The 26,660-nt window shown below is 33.3% G+C and overlaps 1 protein-coding gene across 5 annotated transcripts in view; it reads right to left on the bottom strand.

The window, feature by feature from the left end:
- ARB2A (ARB2 cotranscriptional regulator A) overlaps window positions 1-26,660 on the bottom strand; it is a 308,143-nt gene that overhangs the window by 226,860 nt on the left and 54,623 nt on the right. For 3 of the 5 annotated variants that reach the window (XM_081132496.1, XM_081132498.1, XM_081132497.1), the window contains 2 exons: window positions 15,157-15,222; window positions 11,606-11,797 (listed from right to left, as the gene is read on the bottom strand). In XM_081132496.1, the coding sequence (XP_080988622.1) occupies window positions 11,606-11,797; window positions 15,157-15,222 (258 nt within the window). The remainder of the gene's footprint in view (window positions 1-11,605; window positions 11,798-15,156; window positions 15,223-26,660) is intronic. The other 2 variants (XM_081132499.1, XM_081132500.1) reach the window with 1 other exon arrangement.

Raw genomic sequence — 26,660 nt, 5'->3', positions numbered from 1 at the left:
TCTATCTATCTATCTATCATCTATCTATCTATCATCTCTATATATATCTATCTTCACTATGATGCAAGTTTCAAAAGTTAAATGTAGCAGTCAGTCATTACTTTGGGAGAGAAGAGCATGAACAATATTGTAGAATATTTTAAACGTTAAAGGTGACCATATTGCCCAGCCAGCGTGGCTCAGTGGTTGAGCATGCCCTATGATCCGGAGATCACGGTTCAATTCCCAGTCGGGGCACATGCCATGGTTGTAGGCTCCATCCCTGGTCGGGGACATGCAGTGAGCCAATCAATGACTCATCACTGATGTTTCTCTCTCTCTCTCTCTCCCTCTCCCTTCCTCTCTCTGAAATCAATAAAGATATTTTAAAAATATATATATTTTATCTCTTTCTGAATCATTATAAAATGATGGTAGAGAGATTTCATCCAACTAAACACAATGTATTTTTCAGTCTTGGTGTAGGTTTTATAAGACCATGTCCACTGCCAGTCACAACTTTTTCCACAATTATCTGATGAGCTCCTAACTTAGTAGCCTTTCAACAAATACGTTCAGAGAAAGAAAATACAAAAGCAATAGCACATTAAATCACAGTATAAACTAATCTGCATGATATTGAGATACTGTTAATGTTACAATTAGTTATGCTTTTTACTGTAATTTTATAATAAGGCACTTAGCTTCATCACTAAATTAACTCCTCAAAGCATCTGCATGACCCAGCAGATGGAGAAATATGATGAAACGGAAATATTACTGCAACGGAGAAATATGATGAAAAGTCAAAAAGTGGTGTCACAGGCATTCTGTCAAACAAACGGCTTGGGAGGAGTATGGTGGCACATGCACCTGAAAACAACATGTTTAAAATTAGTTTCTCAACTACCTCAATGTTAAAAGATCGCTCCTCTTCAGCACTCCCCGACTTGGTTAAAGATAGCACCATCTCCCCTAGAATAGAAGTCAGGAACTGAAGTGTCATATTTGATTCTTTCATCTTTCACGTCCCACATATAATCAATCATTATTCTGTCTCTTGTAGCCCACTGGATTCTCACTCCAGTCTACCATTTTTGCTCAGATCCACTCATCAGGCTTGTGCCAGAAGTAGCTTTCTAAAACACAAATTTGACCACTTTATTTCCCTATTTAGAAACCATTCAATGCTGTTCCGTAACCCTTACGAGAATTTACAAATATATTAAGAGGACACACCAGGCCCTGATGATTTCTGTAGCCTCAGTCTTATACTTTCCCTTTCACATCAAACTCTATGTTCAAGCTTTATTCAAGGAATCCCTCATTCAGGATACCTCTCCCACCTCCAAGTGCCTCCTCATACTTGAGGATTTTATGTAAATACAACTCCTGTTGGGAAGCATTTTTACAGAGATGGCATTAAGAACCACCTTCAATACTGGACCCTATGCTTACAGTTTTGAGTACCTATCAGACCATACTGGGTTTGCCTGTCTCCCCCATTAAACTGGAATGTCTTGAGGGCAGGCACTATGTTTTCTTCATTACTGTCCCTCCCCAAGCTTAGAACAGTGCTGGGCCCTCAATGAATACCTGATGGATCTATAGATGAATTGGAAGATTGATGGATGGATAGAAGGGTGGATTTCATGGAGTAAGAAGGTTAGAATAAAATTCTTGCCATTAACAACTCTGAGTTAAAAAAAAAATCACTTTCTGAAAGCTTGTTTCTACTTTCTAGGTGCAGTTATCCCTGGAAGCTGACAAAAGCCTGTGTACACCTTCCATGCAGTGCCAAAACCAACTTAATCTAATGTCCTTTGGGTCTTTAGAATAGTTGATAATATGGATCCAGAAAAATCAATGCCAATGCTACTAGATGCACAGAAGAAGCCCAGTCTTACTGTTATAGAAATATAGAAATATGTTATAGATGCAGAGTGACAGGATGTGTAGAGGAAAAGGAAGTACATAAACCAAAGCCAAAACAATACACTAAATAATTACCACCTCTACCTTCCTCACTATTAGCATTCATTAAGTACTCATTATGTGACAGCTATTATAATAAGAACTTGTATACACCATGTTCCTATTTAGGAACAGAGGAAGTGAAATGACTCACTTTTATCTTTTAATAGATTTAACAAAAAGAATAGTGCTTGCCAATAAGCCATTATATTTCTCTCTTTTGCTAATAAAAATTCATTTGTCCCTCCATCCATAAAAACTTTTAAAAAACAGCTTCATGCACAGTAGTAAGTGCTTTTCATACATTTAGTCACTTAATTTCAGGATAATCCTCTGAGTTTATATTATTATTATGATCATTTTATGGATTAAAGAAAACAAGACTCAACAGTCAAAACACTTGACCATATAACACAACTATTAAGTCACTAAAACTAGTGACTAGAAATGCTTAAAAGGAGAATGTTTTAGGAAAGCTAAAACTGGTAACTAGGAATATTAACCCCAAAGCCTATGTTCTTATCCACTACACTGTACTGCTAGACATTGGTGAAAATGGATGATCCCTGCCCTCAATGAGCTCACAGTTTAGTGGAAACAGAAGCACACCCATAAAATTTGTCAAAATAAAATTACTATTACAATTCAAGTTGTTAACAAGGTGCAGTGTGGTGCATATATCCTAAACAAAGTAATAGGCTATTTCCTAAACTATAGTATTTAAGAGGCTTAGCTGTATCATTCTTGTACAGGAAAAAAAGTACCAAATTGAGTTGTAGAAGCTCAATGAGACTACAAAGGGGCTTTCTTCTAAATGCTTCTTTGAAACAATTCTTAATCTTAAAATTGTCATAAAACAATTCAAATGTATCCCCAGGGATTAAACAGGAAAAAAAAGGAATTAAGATTATATATATAAACAATTTATATATATATATACAAAATTCCTTTTCAAAAGCAATCTTAAATCCCACTGCTATGGTATTTATACAGATTTGAGCAGCACAAAGAACACATACAATAGGTTAACACCATTCTCTCTCCTATAAAATTGTTTCTGTAGTATGTTACAACAAAATGCTTAAGCAAAACGATTCACTTGCAGAGTAAAAATAAAATTTCTAATTGGCATTCTCTAACAGCTAAACCTCCTCTCTAGCTAAATGAACTAATTCATTTAATTTAGTCATCATAAAATACAAAAACACTGTACTAGTTTTTCATTTGCAAGATTAAATTTTATGATTTTACTGTACCAAAATAATAAAAGGAGGCACCTTAAGAAATTATTGGGTCTCCCGGCCAGTGTGGCTCAGTCGACTGTCATCCTGCACATGGAAAGGTTACAAGTTCAATTCCTGGTCAGGGCACATACCTGGGTTATGGGTTTGGGCCCCAGTCAGGACACACAGGGTAGGCAACAGAACAGTTTCTCTCTCATATCAATGTTTTCCTCTCTATTTCCCTCCCTTCCTCTCTCTCTCAAATCAATACAAATAATATATTTCAAAAAAAGTATTGAGTCAATATTCTTAATTGTTTACAGTATTATCTATCTCAATATACATTTCATTTTTAAAACTGACTCATGGCTTTACACTTGTTAATGCATTGTTGTAAATGCTTCCTACACAACTCATTTTTTTTTCCTCTAAAGTGAACACTGCAAATTGCCTTGGATGGGTGATAATGAAAAAGCAACACCATTTATTAATTTTGTATAAGTTATCCTCCACCCCTGAGATTCCTTGGAGGGGAAGAGCATGTCTGAATTTCACCATGCGGTGCCACAGGCAGAAAGTGAGAGAAACTAAACAAATACATTGTGGAGGGAGAGAAAATGCCTGTAGCAGCAAATGACCTACTACATACCTCTCCTTACTGGCTTTCATGCTCTAATTTGTTAATTTCTGGGAAAAAGACAGTTTTCTGACAGAAGGATCTAACTTCTTTAAATTTCTGATCACAAACAACACACACTGTTCAAGAGGGCAATACATTTTCAAACCACTGCGATACTAAGTAAATGTGCATGAAAAGCTCAAAGAAAAGACATTGTCTTACTATCAGAAAATGCAAACGAAGAACATTTTAAGAAAGTTTAAAATGATTCTTGGCATGTGTTTCTCTGGATAAATGTTCTCTCAAATATTTTCAAGATCAATTCATTGTAAGAAAGATAATTTTATTCAAATATGCAGCTCATGATATGAATAAGCAAGTACTCATTTCCCGATAGAATTGACAAGTCTTTCAAATAATGGTTAAAAAAAAAATCAACACAACTGGGTTAGCAATTAGAAATTTTAACGTACACAGAAATTTATAAGTGTGCTTGCATATGTAATACAAATGTTTCAAAACACACTGATTTTTTAATAATAAAGAAAGAAATTGATCCTTATTAATATGACATCCTATGTTATAATTTAACATCCTATGTTCAAGCTGCACTATAACAGAAATACATATAATTTCATTATCTTAATTCTGTTTCTAACCTCTATAAGTAACCATAAAGATAAGAATTTAATAGGATTGTTTTAAGAAGGCATAAAGATAACAACTTAACAAAATTCTTCTAAAAGCTTCAGTAACACTGTTAAATACTAAAATACTGTAAAAATTATTTAAAAAGCAATGGTCTTCTTTACCAAAAGGAAAGGCAAGGTCTAATTGCTCACATATTTTCTCTAATTTTTAAAATAAGTTTTCTTTGGAGATTTGGAGACACACTTGTATTATTTATCACTATCACTGTGCTATTGCAGAAATAAAAGGCCAAAGGAGAGCTTCTTCCAAATTTAATTTTCTCCATTGATGTTAAGAGAATATTTCATTCTGTAGTATTGATTTATAAAATAATAAATTGTGAAATAACTTACTTTCATTCAGAATTTAAATTATCGCATGAATGTTCATTATATTTAAACTCTAGGAAAAATATAATAGTTTGCTATGCCCATTTAATACATTTCTATATGGCATTCCTAACCAAAATTGGCTTAAATCTTATGATCTTATAAAATCAAATGTGGATGTCCCTAAAATGATATCAGGTTTTTAAAAATTGCATTATGTATACCTAACACAATACTACTGTGTTCTTTTTACTAACACAACAGTACTTGTCCTTTTTATTTTTTAATACTACTTCAAGCTTCATAAGACATACTCATCCCTGTACTGTATCTATTTCATACACAAGGTACCTTCTCCTTTTCAATAAGGATTATAAACACAAAGCGACAACATGGTTCTTACACTTGCTGACATCTGAATGCACACCTCACAGTATAGGGATACTGATTAAGCTTACATTTGAAGTAAACTAATAAAAGTTTAAAATTTATTTATTTTAAAATAAAAGGACACGATTCTAAATATCAAAGTATGTCAAGGTATTCCACTTAATTCTTAAAACACCTCCCTACACATTTTTAGTAGTGATTTGTTTTATGTCCAGGAAAAACAACTAAAATACAGGCCTGTTACTATGCAGAATCACTGCTGAAATTCAGTCTTAATTTAAGAACATTATATTGCAAATATAAAATAAGTAATAGATGTGTCATTTTCAGATTAAATCTTTAACTCATAATTAGGCATTAGTTAGAATTTCTAATATCATATATAGAAACAGGCAATTTATCAAGAAATTAATATTTTAAAATATACCTTTTATTTACATCATGTAACTAGTTGAATAAAATCATCACCGAATAACAACAGAAGCATGAAATGCTACTGGACAACTCCCCTGGAAACTAATAATTATTTACCCTTAAAATGCACTTAACATTATTGTCTTTAAAAATATATATATCTTATTTTAGTGATTATGTAAATATCATACATTTAATCTAAAGCTCGGTGACTTAAACTAACATGCAAACTGCACTTTCTTAAGCAAATTGCTTATTGTTCCTAATTTACTGTCTCCATGATTTCAAGTAAAAGTTTACACTATTTCCTACAAGTAAAGGATGAAACTCTTTCCATTTATTTCTCCTCAAATTAAAGTAACTCAAGGGGATAAACTGATAAATTTTGGAAGTAATTAATTTTTTAAAAGTATGTTCACAATAAACAAAAGTATAAAGGCTAAAAAGCAAAAGAAATTTAAAAGTACAGTGAAAAATGCAAAGCTGACCTATCTTTAATCTTTTCTTGTTAAACCGAGGCTATTCAAGAACTGTCAACTAATTATTCCATTTTATTGATGACATTTTCCTCTAGGGAAGTTATTTTAAAAGTTTAACCCCGGAGCAAGTCATGGCTTCTCCAATCTTTGAAAGTGTCCAGAGCATTGATTATAACTGCAGGAGGTGTTACCTTCTACCCAGAGAATCTTACCCTGCACAATCTTACACTCTCTCACTCCCTAAACAGCTTTGATTCAGCAATTCAAACTGCTTCAGCTGATATTAAAGGAAGGACCACAGAAAAGGGATCAGCAGCTAAAACGAAGTAAAAAGAGGGGAAATACAGATCGTGGATATAACAGCACAAAGATCAAGAATAAAGCAGATTCGAAAAACACATCAGAGTGATTCAAAAAAGAACAACATGACAGAAATTAAACAAGATTTTTATGTTTGCCTTCTATGCATTTGAATTCATCTCAACCTGCATTGAAATTCTGATCATACACAAACCCCAGGGCTTTTGACATACTTTCAAAACCCACACCCTTTCTTTCTAAGTCTCGAGTCATTTCTTAGGTAGGCAAAAAAAGAAAAAAAGAAGTCAAATATGCATGTAATTGAGAAATAGAAAGACTAAATTATAATTGAATAATAACTATAACAAATATTTTCTCATGTAAAAATGGTACCTAATTGTTTTAAAATCTAGTATTTTTTCCCTTGCACTTAGTGAAAAGGCCCACGTCTACTTTAAATTATTTGAAATTAGGTATAAACACAGGTACAGGAATAAATACTAAACATAAGAGGCCTGGTAATATTTTCCTTGGGATTACATCAGGATATCAAGGTGCTCTATGCTTTTATACCTTGTTCTCCTTTGGACTATAAAAAGCATATGCTTAATTAGTTAATTAGTTCAGTTTTAGAGAGCAATCTAGATGCAAAGAGCTATCACAGAATGGCTTAATCCTATGTATCTCAGAAACAGTGACCAAAATTCCAGAAAGTAATTGGATTTTCAAAACTGAGCACAGTTTTCCCCCCCAATTCAGTCATGACAGGGCCAGAAGGTAATGATATATCTGCCATTGATGCAACCAGCAGACCTGTCTTCTGTCAAGAGTTGAAATCATAAAGGAATAAGCTGTCGTTAACAACCTCTCTCCAAACACTAGAGCTGTCATTTCATTGTTTTCTTTTGCTGGCATGGGGGCTGGTGTGGCATCATACACCTTGTCAGTTCCGTAATGTGCTAAGCTTTTAACCTTTTCTGGAATTCTTGACTTGAACAATCTCTTAGGAAGTCTATAATGTAACAACTTATATTTTCTTTGATTAATTTACAATTTCTTTCAAAGTTTACTTTTAACATTTGGAATTAGTGCTCTTGGTTTCAAACTATAGTTTAGTAGTCCATATTTCAAACAGGAAAAAAATTAGCATTTATTTTTAAAAAGTTTGAAATGTAAATTTTAGTAGTCTAAATTCTGCCAGTCTATAATGAGAAAAGCAATAATTATTTAAAGAGTTGTTTGAAGTTTTATAATAAAACATTTAAATCCTTTTAGAAACAGTTAAATGAATATTACTGTAATATATTTCAGAACTATTTTCTTAATTTTTAAATTAAAATTATGAAAGTAATAACTGCTCAAAGTAAAAAAGGAACAAAAGTATTGAATAGAAAAATTGAAAATGAAAAGTAAAAGAAAAAAAACTCTCATGGTTTCTTGCATAAACTTCTAAGAACATCAGTGTATATCCATGTAGTTGCATGTGTATGCAAGTGTAAGTATGATTTTTAACAAATGACCTCATCCTTGTGTTTTTATATGGTAATTCTTAGACATTACATATGAATGCATACATAAGCATATAATTTGTTCTTCGTAATAACTAGTCTTCCATAATATGTACATACCATAATTTAATCAAATACTCCCTAATGGAGGATACTGAGGTGCTAGAAGTATTTGTGGTATTACAAACTGCTGTGATGAGCACCCTCATACGTATACTTTGTGAACTACTCTAGCATAAAGTCCTTCAAATGGGATTTAGGGTCAAGGGTATGCACATTTAATTTCGGAAGATATAACAAAATTTCCATCTAAAAACACTGCTCCAATTTACATTCCCACAAATATCTAAACTTAGTATGTCATGCACTTTATTACCAGTTTACATGCCAATCTTATATTTTGAAAAATGGCACCTTGTATTGATAAGCATTTTTTTAATTCCACAAATACTTTTAACGACTATAAAAAAGCATCAATGCCTTTAAGTCAATTGAACAAAAGTATATTTAAAAGCTCCAAGAAATTTTCATGTTTTTGAGTCCTCTGAGACCTTAAACATGTATCTCCTGCCAAATTATATGCTGCTTGCACTATATAAATGGTAAATAATTTCTCATAAGCTATCAGACGGCACTGCTATTGTTAAAAACAAAAGCTATGCTCTAAATTGATATGGTACTTCTTGTTACTAAATAACCCACTAGAAAGAGTCCTATTACATCTTCTGCTCACCAATTTTGTCAAATACTTAGGCTGAAGTAGCAAGAGCTTGCAGTACTTGGTTGGAAGACCATAAATTCAAGGTAATAGTTAAAAAAATGTTACAAAAAATGTATTACTTAAATTATTGGGGGGGGGGAATCATACCCTATTTTAGATAAACATCTGTAATGGCTCCATGTACATTTATGAAAAAAATCCTAATACTGTAATCAATCAGTTTTACAAATGTGCCAGCCAAAAAAGAAGGAAAAACCCAAAATGAATTAAGAAAAGAGGAATCAGCCCAGCTGGTGTGGCTAAGTGGTTGAGCATGGACCCATGCACCAAGAGGTCACTGGTTCAATACCCATCAGGGCACATGCCTGGGGATGCAGGCTCGATCCCCAGTAGGGGGCGTGCAGAAGGCAGCCTATCGATGTTGATGTTTCTCTCTCATCGATGTTTCTATTTTTCTCTCCCTTTCCCTCTAAAAGTCAATAAAAATATGTTTTAAAAAAAGAGGAATCAAAAAGTCAATAGCCAGAATAGAAAAGTTAAAACTACAGCTTATTAAAAGGGAAGCAAGTGATTTAAAAACTAAAAAGCTCTAAATCAACTTTTGAAGTATGCAATTCATATCAGTTAAGCAACAGTTTATTATATATTCTTTAATTTAGTCTCCTTACAATCATAATGATATCTAAAACAAAATCTCAAAATATTCTAGTGTGATGAATACTGCCACATAAGGATGCCTCCTGAGTTTTACAGAGCATTCTGTAATATAGAAAATTAGCGTTAATTTGTTTTAAAAATATATGAGTTGTAAAGTGACTGTCATTCGAACAAACAGATAAAAAGCATGTACTTAAAATGCTATACTTTAGATTACCACTATTCCCTCCACAAATCACTGTAAAAAATCAGTTTAAAAAATGAGATGGTATTAACTCATCTGGACTAAGTAAGTGGGAGACGAGAGACTAGTGGATACAGATGTCGATAAACTTTTGAAAGACTGTAAGCTATGATTGAGAAAAGCAGAAAACGTCAAGGCAGTGAAATGTTGCTATCCCCAAAACACTATTCCTACTTATAAGAACAGGATGACTGATTATTCTAATTGTTACTGACCAACTTGCTCCCTCATGTTTGAAGTATTAACAGACAGTCAATACAAAGATATTTGGTATGGATTCCCATATACTCCTTTCACCTCAAAAAAACTCTTATACAACAATAAAAAAAATTCTAGAATGGGAAGGGCTCAGTTGATACAGTAGCAGGGACAATATAATTACATAAAGTATTTCACCTAGCCTTCAAACGTACAAACATCTGATTCTCTTTACTAAATTATATTTTCAAATTATCACTGAATTGTGATCACATTTCACATATAATGTTAAAATACATCGAAGGATCTGTTCTAATCACAAACTACTATGTCAGAAAGTTCATTCATCATTCAGGTCCTGAAGTATAAAACAGTTTAAATAATATAATAGTTTATGTGAATTACTTCAATCTAAACCTCACTATATTTTAGTTAGTTAAATTATACTAAAAAACATACTACTCAAGTTTGCAATCAATCAAAAGTAGTAATGCCGTTGTGTTCTTTACATATACATGAAGACTGAAAGATATATACAATTAACCGAAGAAATTCTACCTACAGCATTTTAAGTGCCTCAAAATCTATTAACAAAAATATTCTTTAAGAGTTGGTCTGGGCCCTAAATACAGTTGACCCTTGAACAACATGTGTTTGAACTGGGGGGGGGGGGGTCCACTTATACATGGATTTTTTTTCAATAAATACATACAGTACTGTGAAGTACTTCCTCTTTCTAAGATTTTCTTAATATTTTCTTTCCTGTAGCTTACTGTATTCTAAGAATTCAGTATATAAAACATATAATATAAAAAATATGTGTTATGCAACTGTTTATATTATAGGTAAGGTTCTTGTCAACAGCAGACTACTAATAGTTAAGTTTTGAGCAAGGCAAAAGTTATATACGGCTTTTCGACTTCACACGTGGTGGACAGGGGTGTCAGTGGCCCTAACGCTTGCATTGTTCAAGGGTTAATTATATCAACATTTCAGAGTTAACAAAGCAGGGAATGTTATTACCTTTGACAGTTGTAATTATCAGTGTATTAAAGAATTCCCTCCAAGTTTTAGTTACAAAAATAAACTTTATATTCTTGTATTATACAAGATGCTGCTTTACTTTTATTCTGAAGATAAACTTTACTTACATGTAAAAGAAACCCATATTTTGCAGTTTGACTGTTTGACAGAACCTAAGAATTAGAAACAAAAGTAGCCTAACATTTAGATGTAGAATGCTAGGCCAGTAAAAACCAATTTCACTATTATAGGAAGAAAACCTTAAATACAGTGTTAAAATATCAATTTCTAAAAAGTTTGAATTCAAAAAAGTAATTCAGTAAATACTACAATAAACCATTTTTTACGTATGTCTTATGCTTAAAGCATTTTATTTGTGCCTCCAAAGAGTATTTTTTAAAACATTACAAAAAAAAACTGAGTTATCGCAACTCTTTTTTTAAAGAATAAGAGATTAATTTAAAGTAGCAGATTTCCTTTAGTTTCTAACATAATTAAACAAGGTTGTAAAAGATTTACAAAAGCAGTCATATTTTTTCAGAAGTATTTCAATAATACTGATAAGTAGTTGATAGTTTAAGTGATATTTCATGTAATAATAAATAAAAAAATTTTAGAAAAATATTCATTTCAAAGACATAATCTAAATTTTTACACACTTAAGATATCATTTTGTTTTTAGTTGTAACTGCAAAATAATGCAGAACAATTTTTCCTTACAAATAAGTAATAACAATTAAAGGGTAAGACTATGTTTAGGATACACATTAGAAGAAACATGTTAAAATAAATTATAACATAATAAAGAAGAGCTATAAAATGCCCCCCCACAAAAATATAAAAGAAATTGCACTTACATCCATAGCTCTCTTAATAAATGGTATCTGTGTGCCACTGTCCAGATCTTCATTTATAATAAGCCTTCTAGCCCACTGACCTGCCCTGACAACACCACTACCATGAATTAAAACCATCAGTTTCTGTGGATTTGTCAAAGCATCCTCACTCATAAAGATAAAACTCTTTGGTTCACTCTCAGTGGCATCTACCTGTAATTAAAAAAAGTTAAATAATAAATACATGTTTTCTGATCAGGCATAAACAGAAATGAAAAAATAACTAATGGTTACTATAAATTATAAAATGGTTATTACAGAATTATAGAAGTAAAAACGTTTAAAATGAAATTAAAATATTCATTAGAGATTAACAATTACATATAGAGCGGATGAATACAAAAGACATGATAGTAATTTAAATATAAAAAAATATGAAAAAAGAATATTGGAAATATACGTCTCCCTACATTATTGTTGTATATTAAGTATCATCATCTGTAAGAATAACTAATTTTCGAGCACTTCCTATTATCTAGATACTACGCAAAATATTTTTAAAATATTATCTCCATCACAATCACATTAAGGTGGTACTATTACTATACTCATTTATAGATGAAGATATTGAGATCCAGAGAGGTTAAATAACTTGCTGAAGGTCACACAGCTATTAAGTCTATAATTCTATAATAGAAGTTTACTGTAGCTAAGATAGAAAACAGAAAGACCCAATTGGAGGATACACCTATTGGAAAATCATATATTATTCAGAAATACCACTAAGCTTTTAAAAGGTGGGAGAGGGAACTATTTAAAAATTCAAAAATCTACTGTTCTATGTAAATGGACTTTAAAATTTCATTCAGAGTATGAACACAAGGTTATATAACAATTATTTAATGAGGGAATATTGTTTGCATACTCTTATAATCTTATTTTATGTACTAGTCACCTATGCCATGGAAATTAAATATTTTTATTCATTTTAATTGTACTTCATATTTAGGTTTAAACTAGATGGTGTATGATTTAGATTTGAAAGACTCAAAAGACTTTTAAAAAAGAATGACTCCCCAGTCATTTACTACCCGGGCCATGGCCCGTGCTCAGTGGTATTCCACATCAGCAGTGGCAAGCAACCAGGATGGAGGCCTTTGTGCAGCCTGGTGGCTGGTAACAGACCTTGAATAGAGTGGGTCAACCCACCTGCTAGGTAATGCAACAGTTCTTCCCTTCGTACAGTTATTCATACAGTTATCAAAATAAGAAATAGACAAAAGCTCTAGATACCAAAAAACTCCCTGGATTCCAAACATTCCCAGTCACTATTCCTGGGAAGAGAAAAAAAAATAACATTCCTCTACTTCTAAGACAATCAGATTGGTCTCAGTAACAGATGCTTAGAATTTTTTGTAAACAGAACACAAAGGGCAATTATTTCAGCAAAAAGAGCATGGCCAAAGGGCTTAAGAAAAAATACCACCTTCTCAGTAAAGCCTTCCCCGGCCACCCCGTTTAGTAAATACCACCCCAAGAATTCCTTAGTCCCTTTCTCTCTTTTATTTTCCTCCATAGCACATACTACAGTCTAATATACTAGATGCTTTACTTTATATATTTGTTTGCATAACTGTTTATTAACCCTCTGCTCTCTTACCGGAATGTTAGTTTAGAAAGGCACAAACTTTTCTGTTTCTATCTAGCTACATTCAGTGCCTAAAGGAGAGGCTGGCATGTCGTAGGAACTCAGTAAATAAAGGAATGAATAAACTTTGGGAATAAGAAATCTTATCAAGCACCAATGGCTTCCTTTAGATAAAAGGTATTTAACTAAATAATGCATCCTATAACTGGTTATAACTTGCCTGGTTCAGAAAGCATATATTGAATATTAAACTAATATGTAATTATAAAGAATTTAAAAAGAGCTACACAATGCTAAGAAATAAAATGATGTAACTGTGTCTTTATTACGAGTAATTAAGCATGCAGGAAGAGAGATGAAGTGTAGCCGAATGATATTAGCTTCAATTGCAGATGTCCTAGTAAACAAGCTACAGTGACAGCAGGGATGACTGAAGTCACAAGGAGAAGAAGAAGAGAGAACACCAAGTCTAGGTAATTCCAGTGTCCTAAGAACATTACATGAAAACAGAGGAATGACTCAGGTAAAGTGGCTGAAAAAAAGGAAAATGGTGATAATAAAAAGGAAAAAATTAAAAAGCAAAGTTGTCAGTGTGTAAACAAAGAAGAGGCCACAGAAGCTTCTAGTCATTCATTTACCAGAGGGTACCAAACACGCCCAAATCAAAATGCCTCTTAAAGTCAGTGAGGCCTTCATGGGTCCTGGAATGGCTATGGAAATGGCATCTGTTTATCTTAATGAAAAATGCTGTAGCTCTGGCCTTTCCAGGAGGGGCTGATCACGGTTTCTTTTTACTACTTGACTAAATCCAGTTACCAAGGAACTTAGTCAATTTTTTAAGCCATGAAATGTTGGTAATTTAAATCCCACAGTATTCCCTTTAAAATTTGAAGAGTACTTATTTTCAGAAGATAAAAATGTGGTTTTGTAATTATAATGTTCCAAAAATTTTAAGGGGCTATAAATTAGGGTGGCCATGAATAAGTGAATAAAGTTTTACTTAAACATCCCGAAATGTTGACTTCAAAAATATGAGAACATTAGAAAATTCAAGGAAAATTCAGTTGCAAAGAAACTGAACTGAATAATGTAATGGTGCTAATGCTTTAGAAGTAAGGGCAATATCTGGGCTGGTTACTGGCTAATACCATGTCAATTTAACAGAACTCTGACTTTGCAGTTGGTAACCATAACTTACTCATATAAAGCTAATGCTAACTTTCAACAGTAAAATTTCTATATGAATAAAATGGTTTTTTTTTATTAACTAAAGTTTGGAAATGGCTGTTCCAAGTCCATTTATCTTCAAACAATAGTAATCTATTAAGCTGAGTTTTCATTAAGAATACATACATATAAAGGTCATTTCAGTGTACCACCTCCCTTCAAATAAATAAGTAAAAATAAATTATATCAATGACATGGGAAATGGTAGAAGGTAGTCCTTTCAATTGCATTATCATTTTTTAAAAAAAATTGCAATCACTTTTTAAGTTAGGTATTAGTGTTTATTTACCTATACATATTTCATTTTTCCCCCCATTACAGTTTAAATTCAACATTATTTTGCATTAGTTTCAGACATACGGCCTAGTGGCCAGACAATCATACACCTTACAAAGTGCTCCCCCTGTCATTTCAAGTACCCACATGGCACCATAAACAATTATAACAATATCACTGGCTATATTCTCCATGCTGTACTTGACATTCCTGTGTCTATTTTGTAGTATACCTCATCTCATTGCACATAGTAGGTCTGAGATGAAGTATACTGACAGGAGTTTAATGTCATCTTTATCAATATCAAAACACTAGGACCTTAACATTTAAACTTATCACAGTTGATAAAAAACAAAAGTTTTCTTCTGAATTAAAAACGATTTTATCTGGAAGTATAAACATTTTTAAAAATTTGACTTACTGGAATAGAGATTTTTTTCAAATTACAGTCCTTTTCCAGGAGCTCATATACATACTTCGTGATGATCTAGGTAGGAAAGAAAGAACACATTAAGATGTAATGTTATTCATTATCAAAATTCACATAAATCATTATCACTTCTTGTTTTGAATGAGTATCTCTCTATTTTGGAATGTTTTTATACTAAATTAAGAGACTCTTTATTAATTATTTGTAATAGATTACTTCCTGTTGCTGTGTGAATAACTATGAACCTTAATACTATGAATTAGGACCTGTTAATATAAACTCATAAACAAGGACTTCCTGTTTTTTAAAGCAATACTCTGTGCGCATGTATTCTGTTTTCAATATTTCTGGAATCTGTTTTCCTTATAAGTTACCTATAGATATTGTATCTAATACAGTATTATTGTGACTCTGAATCCTAACACCTCTTCTATATTCACTGAATCAAGGAGGAAATTGGTTGAACGAATTCTAAACAGAAAAAGAAAATTAATTCAGCAAAGTCAGGCACCAAGTAGTATTACTGTCTGTGGTAGGCAGAAGCATGGCAACCCAAAGATATCCACATCCTAACTTCCAGAACCTGTTAATAGGTTATGTCATATGGTAAAAGAGACTTTGGAGATATGGTTAATGTTAAGAACCCAAGATGAGGAGATTATCCGAGTGGATCCAATTTAATCATATCAATCCTTAAAAGTGGAAGATTATGGAAAAACAGTGTGTCAGAAAGATGCAAAGTGAGAAGGCCCAATTGGCCATCCTGGTTTTGAAGATGGAAGGAAACCCAAGCATCTGAGGAGAAAAGGCTGATTCAGGGCGTGGAGTACAGAAAGTGCAAGATAAGTCAGAAAATAAAATTTTGCACCAAAAAACAAGAAAATACTGAGTGATGAATAAATGTTGAAAGAACACAAAACCTGCTTGATGAGAAGCCGTCTGGCCAAATCTGGAATCACTGAGGCATCAAAATAATGACAGCAATGGATTATATAACCCATCAAGTAAGATTAGAATCAATGATTCCATAATTATATAAAGTAAAAAGGAAAGGGAAAAGAAAGCTCTTTCTTACAGCAGAATGCCAACTAATGCATATTGAAGTTAGTTAATCATCAATAGGTGCTAAAATTAATAGGTAGAAGTTAGAAAATCAATAATAGATGCTAAAATTAATAGGTGGAAAGTTTCATAAAGAACATAGTCTCAAGTATTTTATCCCAAGTTACTAAAAATTATAGAGAGTAAAATAATAGTAACTCTATGGTAGGACCTGGCAGACATCACCATATTGGAGCAAACCAAAATTGTGTACTCTTGATATCATGTATGGAGGACAAGATCACATTTAAGGTACTTGTGTCAAAAACACATGAGCTATAGTGGCTGCCCCAGTCTGCATTCCCACCAGCAGTGTACCAGGGCTCCCCTTTCTCCACATCCTCGCCAGCACATGTTGGTTGTTGATTTATTGATGGAGCCATTCTGACAGGTGTGAAGTGATACCTCATTGTGGTTTTAATTTTCATCTCTCTGATGATTAGAGATGTTGAGCATTTTCTCATGTGTCTCTTGGCCATCCGTATGTCCTCTATGGAGAAGTATCTATTCAAGTCCTTTGCCCATTTCTTAATTGGCTTGTTTGTCTTCCTCTTGCTGAGTACTATGAGTTCTTTGTACACTTTGGAAATTAGCTCCTTATCAGATTCATCCTTGGCAAATATGTTTTCCCAGACCGTGGGGTTCCTTTGTATTTTAAGGCTGTTTTCCTTTGCTGTGCAGAAGCTTTTCAGTGTGATGTAGTCCCATATGTTTATTTTTTCTTTTGTTTCTCTTGCCCTAGCAGATGTATCAGTGAAAAGTCCACTACGTGGGATGTCTGTGACTTTACTGCCTATGTTTTCTTCCAGGATTTTTATGGAAAACAGTATGGAGGTTCCTCAAAAAATTAGAAATGGGGCTGCCATTTGGCTCAGTGATTCCACTCCTAGGAATGTATCCTAAGAATCCTGAAACATTCATCAGAAAGAATATATGTACCCCGATGTTCATAGCAGCACAGTTTACAATAGCTAAGATTTGGAAACAGCCCAAGTGCCCATCAGTAGATGAGTGGATGAAAAAGCTGTGGGACATTCACACCATGGAATACTATGCAGCTGTAAAGAGGAAGGATCTCGTACCCTTTGGGACAGTATGGATGGATCTGGAAAATATTATGCTAAGTGAAATAATCCAGGCAGAGAAAGACAAACATCACACGATCTCACTTATATGTGGAACCTAAAGAACTTAATAAACTGATAAACAGAATAGATTCAATGATATTGAAGCATAGATGAGACTGACGAATGTCAGAGGGATGGAGGAGGGCGGGTGGATGGAGGGGGAGAGAGTAACCGAAGAATTTATATGCATATATGCACAACCCAAGGACACGGACAATGGTGGGGAGAGGGACTGGGGTGGCGGAAGGGACAGGATGGAACGGGTCATTGGGGAGAACAAGGGACATCTGTAATATTTTAAACAAAAATAAAATTAAATAAAAACAAAAAACAAATAAACAAGCAAAAAACAAAACACACACGCATGAGCTAAATCTATTTATGAGAATACGTATGACAAGCTCAAATTGAAGGTCATTCTATAAATGTCCTATACTTCAAAAAATGTCAATGTCAAGAAAGATTTAAAAAGGCTAAGGAATGGTTTCACATTAAAGGAGAATAAAGAGGCGTGACAACTAAATACAAAGTGTGAACCTAGATTTAATCCTGGACTAGAGGAATATCAGTAATTAAGTACATTATGTGACAATTTGCAAACTTTAAACATGGCTTGTAGATTGGTAATAATGAATCAATGTAAAATTTCCCGATTCTGATAACTATACTGTAATTATGAAGAGAATGTTCTTAGGAAATATACACCAATGTATTAGAGGTAAAAGGGAATAAAGTTTCTAACTTTACTCTCAAATGGTTCAGAAAAAAATTATATAAGTAATATATAATATATATGATCTTTGTAATCACTCAACTATTCTGTGTGAAATTATATCAGAACGAAATGTTATTTTAAAATTTCCCATACTGTACATATTCCTAGTTCAGGTGCTACTGACACTGCCTATATTTCCACAAGAATTTCAATGAAAATGTGGCAAATGACAAACAGGGTAACAACAATTTGCTTTCATCAAAACATTTTAATTTCTTGAAATGTTACAAGACCACAGCTATACTCTAGGATGATTTTCATTCATACTGCTTGTCAAAAGCAAGGAATTCTGGAGCAAGTCCTATAGTTTGCCATGTTTGTGCCTATGTTCACCCCCCACCTAAAGTTCCCTTAACTTTTCCCTTTTTTCTACAATTGCTCAAAAAGGTAATTCAAATGCTACCTCCTACCTGAATTTTCACTGATTCTGCCCAACAGCTGTGCCTTTCTTAAGAACATTTAGCATTCCACAGTGATTACCTCACATTCTCATTGGCCCACCAAAGTGAGCCCTTTATAAGAATTACATATATTATACTTTATTGTAGCATCAACCACACTGTTGATGCACAATACATGAACAATGAATGAATGAAAAATATCTGGTAGTGCTTGCAAACATGTGACTTTTCAGCTTATAAAAAAACAAAAGCAATACATTTAAAAATATTTTAAAAATTAATTTTTGTATTGAAAATAAATTCACAAGATTTAAACATGAAAACAATAATAACACAATAGACACTGAGATGTCCTCCCTCCTACCCCTACCCTCCTCCATTGTATGCCCTGCATTCTGACCCCTATTGTTGATCTTACTAGTTTCTTATGCACCTTCCAGTGTTTCTTAGTGCCAGTATAAGCAAATAAAAATGTATTATTTCCCTCCCTTTCTTAAAAAAGACAGCATACTGCACACACTGTGTTGCACAATGTATTCTTATCATCTTCTCTTTCTTATAGCAGACTAAATACACAATGACCTACCCTCTCAGTAACAGAGACCTTCTTTATTCTTCACTAGTCAGTGTTCCATTGTGCGGATGAACCAGTTTAGTAAGGTCTTTTGAACTATTTAATGCTTCACAAAAATATTCACTAAGAAAAACATACATAACCTTAAGCATTGTTTATTAAATCCTATGCAAATTAAATTTACACAAAGTTAATACCTTGGAACTTAGAAATCATTTAAAATGATTTTTTCCACCCTGCAAGTTACCTAATTATTTAAAAAAGAAAAACATATTTTCTTCTTATGTGCCATTGACCAAAACTCTACATTTCCTCTTAGCTTCCTCCTGGGAAGGGACGGAGGGAGGGAGAGTAGAAAAGGAGGATGAAAGATGGAGGGAGGGACGGAAAGAAGGAGGAAGAGAAAAAATTTCTTAATAATTAAGGTTTAATATGATTCAATGTCAGTTTGGTGAAGCCTAAAAGGGCTCCTCTAGGTTCTTTACGTTAAAGAGACTATGACATGAATGGCAATGAGTTGTCTAATTGGAACTAAAGAACATTTACCCTGCGTGTACATCCTCTTAAGTCAGAACTACATCTTAAATTTCACTAAAATCATCTTCATCTCATCCTTACTTTTCCCCTTAAAACCTTTTCTACTTCATTCTTAGTGGGTACATTCTAAACTTTTAAAAAGTCTTTTGAAGTAACTGCTTTTTCAGCATATCTTTGAAATAAAATTCATTCCTCCAACTTCCATTAGCATTCCCTGGAGTTCTAGTCTATCCCCAGCTGTCCTTCATTTACATCAGCTTCAGATCACTTGCTCACACATTTTCCTTTTACCTGTTCTAAAGAAGAGTCCTCCTTAAAGCCATCCTTTCCTCTCACTAACCAGACTCTTAAATAGCTTACCAGAGACACAGACTTATAAATGTGTCCAACTAACTACAAATATCTCCTTGCAGTGATTTCACAGGCACCTCAAATTCAGTATGTTCAAACTGAATCCATCTACACTTGTCCAAACCTACATATCCTCCAGTGTGTTCACCAGCTTCGTAAGGGGCACTACCATCCACCTAACTGCTCACACTGCAAGCCCGAATGTAATGACTCCTTGTCCTTCTTCTGTCCCTTCAAGCCCCTCAAGCTAATATTGGGAGATCCCAGATCTCCCCATCTCTACTGTCACCATTCTAGTCTATCAACAGATTTATTATCTCTTCTTTGGATTGCATCTGAAGCCGCCTACTGCTATATCTAATATAGCAGACTTCCTCCAGATCATATCTACTGCTAGCAGACCCATGACTCCTTTAAAAATGCAAATCTAATAGCTTCCCAGTGCTATAAGTAAGGATAATGCCACAGTCCTTAAATCCAGCAAGGCCTACCAGATCTGGCCCCTGCCTACTTCTCAAATTTCATCCTATACCAGCTCTTTTCATCATTCTCTCTGTATTGTGTAATCACACCGACTTTTTAACAACTCAGAAGCATAAGGGTCTTTTTCACCTCGGAGCTTTTGCAAATGACTTTGCTTTGCCTGGAATGCTGGCCCATTCTTTGCTTATCTAGCTTCAACATCTTCCTTGCCTGGCATTCCAACCTATCTTCAAGATGTAGCTAAGAATTTTGTATTACTCCTTCCCAACACTTAGATTATTAATAATGTCTTTTCCAAGATCTGTCTTTGCCACTAGAGTTTAAGCTTTTGGAAGAGAAGGAACTATATGTTCAGAGGTATAAACCTTACCTTAGAGTACGAGACCATAATGATTCATCTCTAACACAATTCAAGACATTTAAGAAATAGATTTCATTCTAGAAATACCTAACAAGAAAAAACTGGTTTTACTTCTAAAGTTCATATAAGAAACAAAAACACTTTTCCAGTGAGTCCTACACAATTTCAAAACGTAAACTCTGAAGGCATATATATTAGTTTAATGAATACATACTAAAGAGATTAGTTGTCATTAAAATAGAAAACTTCTTAAACTAAAAAAAAAATCTTAGTATTTTGGCTTGACAAAAGCAAACAAACTAAAAACAATTACCTTAAATATATAATATGCAACTTTAATATCTGAAAGCTATTTTATTATATAAAATATTTTGCTTTGGCGAGCCTCACCAGCTGGTAGCATTTGCCCAGAGAGACAGCTGTTTTTTATTTCCCTATCTCAGCATATTTCCAACTGTCAGTTCTAACTGTATTCAATCCCACAGTGACAGAATACTTTAAGAAAAATGGCTCATTAACTGTAAATCTATGAAGTCCACTCTCTTTAGTGAATTCAAATTAAAGCTACAGACTTGCTAGATCATAACAGAATTCCCCACACATTTTTTGTTGTTCTTTTGCATTGCAGACTTAAAGTAAAATATTCACATCATCTACTATAAAATCTTTTGCTCAATTCTATAAATGCACTGACATAAAAATGTTAGTGGAAGTATACCTTCAAAAGTTATGAATTACAAAGCTATGTTAATAAAACAAGAACTTCCAAGTTATTTTACAATGTAAGTGGCGTACAATTTTGCAGAGAGACTAGTTTGGACAATACAGCTCAAATTTAAAATGTACAATAGTTTCTTAGAAAATTCACAGGAACAACTCTAAGAGGAGACTGATCACACATAAGAATGAAATCTATATTTATATCTATAAGAATTAATGTGATAATGCACATAAAAAAGCTTCAAAAAAAGAAAATCAGTTTTAAAGTGTAAGGTGTTTTCACTATTGATACATGTAAATCACTTTCATAAATTATTTGGAAAGAATTATAACAAAATAAGCACAGGCCATCTGAAGCAGATGCATACTGAAAAAAATTTATATATATCTGGAGAAAATCACAGGGTGATAATCACAGTCATTTGAGAAACTGGAAACCTTGGACACTGTTGGTGGGAATGTAAAATGGTGTAAAACATTATGGAAACAGTAAAAAGGTTCTTTACAAAGTTAAAAATAGAATTATGACCCAACGGTCCTACTCTGGGTATATATCCAAATGAACAGAAATTAGGATCTCTAAGGTATCTGCACTCCCACATTCAGTGCAGAGTTATTACAATAGAGAAGATAGGAAACCAACCCAAATGCTAATCAATGGATAGAGGATGCATAAAGAAAATGTGGTATATATATACAATGGAATATTACTCAGCTTTAGAAAAGAAGGAAATTCAGTCATATGTGACAACATGGATGAAACTGGAGGCCATTATGCTGAGTGAAACAAACTCAGAAAAATAGAGAATAAAATGGTAGTTGCCAGAGGTTGGGGAAGGGGGAAATGAGAAGTTGCTATTCAATGAGTATATAGTTTCAGTTTTACATGATTAATTAGTTCTGGAGATCTGTTGTACAAATAGTGCTTATGGTAACAATACTGTATTGTGCACTTAAAAAATTTTCAAGAGGGTAGAGCTCATGTTAAGTGTTCTTATCACAAATATATATATAATTTATGATATATATAAAAATCTCATAGCCCTGTCCTATATCATTACAAACACAAAAGAAGATTGGCTGGAACTAAAAGAAACTCTGAAGTACCATGTTGAGCATGCAGTGATTTGGAGACAAAATCACAGTAACTATGGTCCCTTCCTCATTTTCTTCCAAATGGTTTTCCCTAAATAGATGCATAGTGCTTGAAGAATTATCAAATACGTGGAGACTAAGTCTCTTCTTAACCAACTATAGGAACATTATAGACTGTCAGCCCACATCACCTTTGGAACTATTCAGAAACTATCACTAAATAGGAATGATGTGACAGTTTTAATCTAATAATATATTATCTATATTCCTGTATCTGTATCTATCTACCTACCTAAATTATATACACAGACATGCATACATATATACACTGTCTAGGCATTAAGTAAGTTTCTGTCCTTAGAAGAAATAAATTAATAACTGCTTCTCCACAGATATACACAGGGGTTTTAAAATACGAACAGATATCTTTATGAAATCACTAGAACAATGGGCAGCAGCCTTTCAAAACTTATGGGAAGTGCACTGTTTATGGAGCTAAAGTTTATATGATAATGCAGACAGCTAGAGGTTGGACTAGTTCTAAGATCTAGGGATTGCACAGGTCACTGAGGTGTCTCAAATTCTCACAGGTTCACAAATCCAAATCAGAATTCTTGCATAGGCTTCCCAACATCTCAAAGATCAGCCTGCATTCTGGGGTCTACGAAATTGTTCTACAACCATTGACTTCCAATGTTACAAATCTGAAAAAGAAATTGCTTTCCTAAAATTAGATTTTCCCATTTCACTATTCTTTACTATTCAAGCAACTGATGCTTTGAACATGTTTCTCATTTACAAATACATTAATTTGCAATTACTTTCTAAGAAATAATTATGATCTGAGATAACTTAGTAATATCCTGTTTGAAAGCAAACAAAAATAATTCTTAACCCTCTACATAAAGTATTCATTACAGCAATGAATGTAGCATTGCTCAAAGAGAAGCCTAATTCACGCTCTCTGTCAGGTAGTTTGCTCAACTGACAAATATTTATTGAGAAGCTGCTATGTGCCAGTCATTGATCCAGGCATGGGAGATATAGAAGAGAAAATACAGGCATCTGCTCTCAGGAGACAGATACTAAAAAGTAAACCAATAAATAGGATAGGTCTTTATTATTTCATAGGCTATATAATTCCTGACTGAACCTTTCACCTCTAGTTTCTGTGTGCCAGCTGAAGCTGCCAGCTGTTTTTACTCCCCAATTGTCAATACGCACACTATATTTTTCTACCAAATCAACCATTACTAAAGATAAGTTGTTTGAGTGATTTGTGTCAAGCTCCAAAAGATATCTAGCTAACCCACTTTAGGATTTAGCAAACAAATATTTTGATACACTGGTTGTGTCCCTCAGTTGATTTTAACATTAGTATAACAGGAAGACAATTGTTCTAGAAGCTAGATGGGAAATTAGTACAGATGAACCCAGAATATGTTTTTTAAGAATTCTGACATAGCTTCAACTAGTTATTCTGTATTCAAGAAGATATTACAGGATCCCAAGCAGAGCTACAAAGCACACATAGTCTTTTTATATAATATAGTCTACATATTTATTAGCAATCAAAACCCATACTTAATCTTAGATTTGGAAAACCCAATGCCTGTAAACCTTTTCACAAACTAGAATTCCCTCCAAGTTACATCCTCTCCGCCTCCTTGAAAAAGTTACTTCTGACAAAGGTGTTCAAATGCCCTTGAAATATATGACTTTCTAATTCAAGATATGATAACCTCATGCAATCAGTTAACCTCTATTTCAGGCTATTTCATTGGTAAAAATGGCCAAATATAAGTTTCTGCACCGGAAAATATTTTAAAATCAACTTATAGTCAGTGGCTTATAATAGTTTCAGCTAAAGTATTCCATGAAACTTTGAATGGTGTTATATTGACCTCAAATACTCATTCTGAATAAAGTTCCAGAATTCTTTCTAAATTCCATACTACACTGTAAAATAATCAGAATCCCTCTGTTCTGATCAGACAGTACACAACCCAAAAAGAGATTCCCAACGGCATATGTGTCTGTACACAACACACACACACACACACACACACACACACACATATGCACGAATATGGATGTGTGTGGATGCGTTAAGTACATCCCCAAAGGAAAAAGAGGTTCAAGGAACAATTTGTGCAGTATCTTCTTTAAAAATAAGAAGGAAAAAACCCCCACAAAACTGACAAATTCATGAAAAGGAATAAAATAAAGAGTGTAATGAGGAGTTCCATCTGCCTATGACATAATAGCCAAGCATGATTTTTTAGAATCTTTTTCCTTTAACTAATTTAACAAAATGTTCTTAAAACCTAGAGAGTATTGAGATGGGGAAGTGATGGGGGGGGGGGGGTGTATAAATTAGCATATATTTTGAAAGTCAAATATAGTTTATCTTTATTGGTAATAGAATTTAGCCTAGTTTTTATTTCTATTATTTTTGAAATTCTAATCAATTTAGAGGAAAGGAAGAAAGAAATAAAAAGATGTACAAACTCAGAACAAACCCATCCTTCTGGCTCATGCAAGATATATTTGTAAAATATTTGCATGTAAAAACAAACTGAATATATTGCAAACTACATTTCATGCAAAATATACTTTGCATTAAATACTACCTGAATAAAGATTTTCTTCCAGAGCACAGAAAGATAAAGATTTAGTACAAAAGGACATTGGCTCAGAACAACATACCAGATGAACATAAAAGGTTAATTTTAATAATCAAATTCATAATTCATCTAATCTAGGAAATGCCAAGAATAGTTTAAAGAGATATTCCATTTAACATGAACTAATGCACCAACTGTCAGTAACAGTGAAGATGACTAAATGATTCTGAGATACAATATGCTTGTGTTTAATGACATCAATAGACATGTAGGAAATTTACAATAGGTTATTTGCCCAGCTACTCTGATGGTTGTAAAACCATTACTAGGCTACAAATCTTATTCTACTTTTAGAACAACCCATGATCCAAGAAAAAAAAATAGCATAAAACATATTATTCTTTTCTTAGACAGGTACAAGTCAGTGAAAATACAATTTTAAGAATGTTATGCTTTTGTTTCTGGCACAGAAAAGCATCTCTAAGCATTATTCATATTATTTCTCTCCCCTAAAGTTAACATACTTTAATGCCATATGGGCACAAATTTACTTCTGTTCATTTAAACTTGCAATTAAACTTTATAACATAGAAAACTGCTAAAGTAAAATAATCCCATTCCACTGAAAGGCTTTTTTTTTTTTTTTTTTTTTCTAAAATAACATGGGTGATGTGCCAAATGGCTGGGGTGGTAGCTCATTATACCTTCAGAAAGAATCCAAGTTTTAGGCTTATCTTGCATTCTCACACGTAGCGTCAAAATCTTGGAGTGCTATCAAGGGTTAGAAAGGGCAGATCAAATGTCTGAATTGAGTCAATTCCATTCAGAGAGCACTGGTTCTTTAGTGATCTAATGACCAATGCATTAGTAGTCTACTGACCAATGCATTTTATTTTAACTTTCTTAAATAACGGAGGTCCTTATATCTAAAATATTCAAACCATTTCACAGAAAGAAGCCCTTGTGCTGCCCAGAAAATGTTCCGTTGTTGTTTTTTTTAATCTATGTCAACTCTTTTAAAGTCATAAAATTCCATTTAGTGATTGAAAGAAATAACTTGTAAAATTCTGATTTATAGGGAATCAAGAAAGCTAATATACTTTAAAAGAAGTAATTATCGCCCGGGCCGGGCGTGGTTCAGCGGTTGAGCATGGACCTAGGATCCAGATCTAGGTTCGATTCCTAGTCAGGGCACATGCCTGGGTTGTGGGCTCGATCCTCAGTGCAGGAGGCAGCCGATCAATGACAACTCTCTCATCACTGATGTTTCAACTCTCTCTCTCTCCATCTCCCTTCCTCTCTCTGAAATCAAATAAAGATATATATTTTTTAATAAAAAGAAG

This window comes from Miniopterus schreibersii (assembly GCF_964146895.1).
Source record: "Miniopterus schreibersii genome assembly, chromosome: 3".
NCBI classification, from domain to species: Eukaryota; Metazoa; Chordata; class Mammalia; order Chiroptera; family Miniopteridae; genus Miniopterus; species Miniopterus schreibersii.
This window is presented reverse-complemented; position numbering and strand designations above follow the sequence as displayed.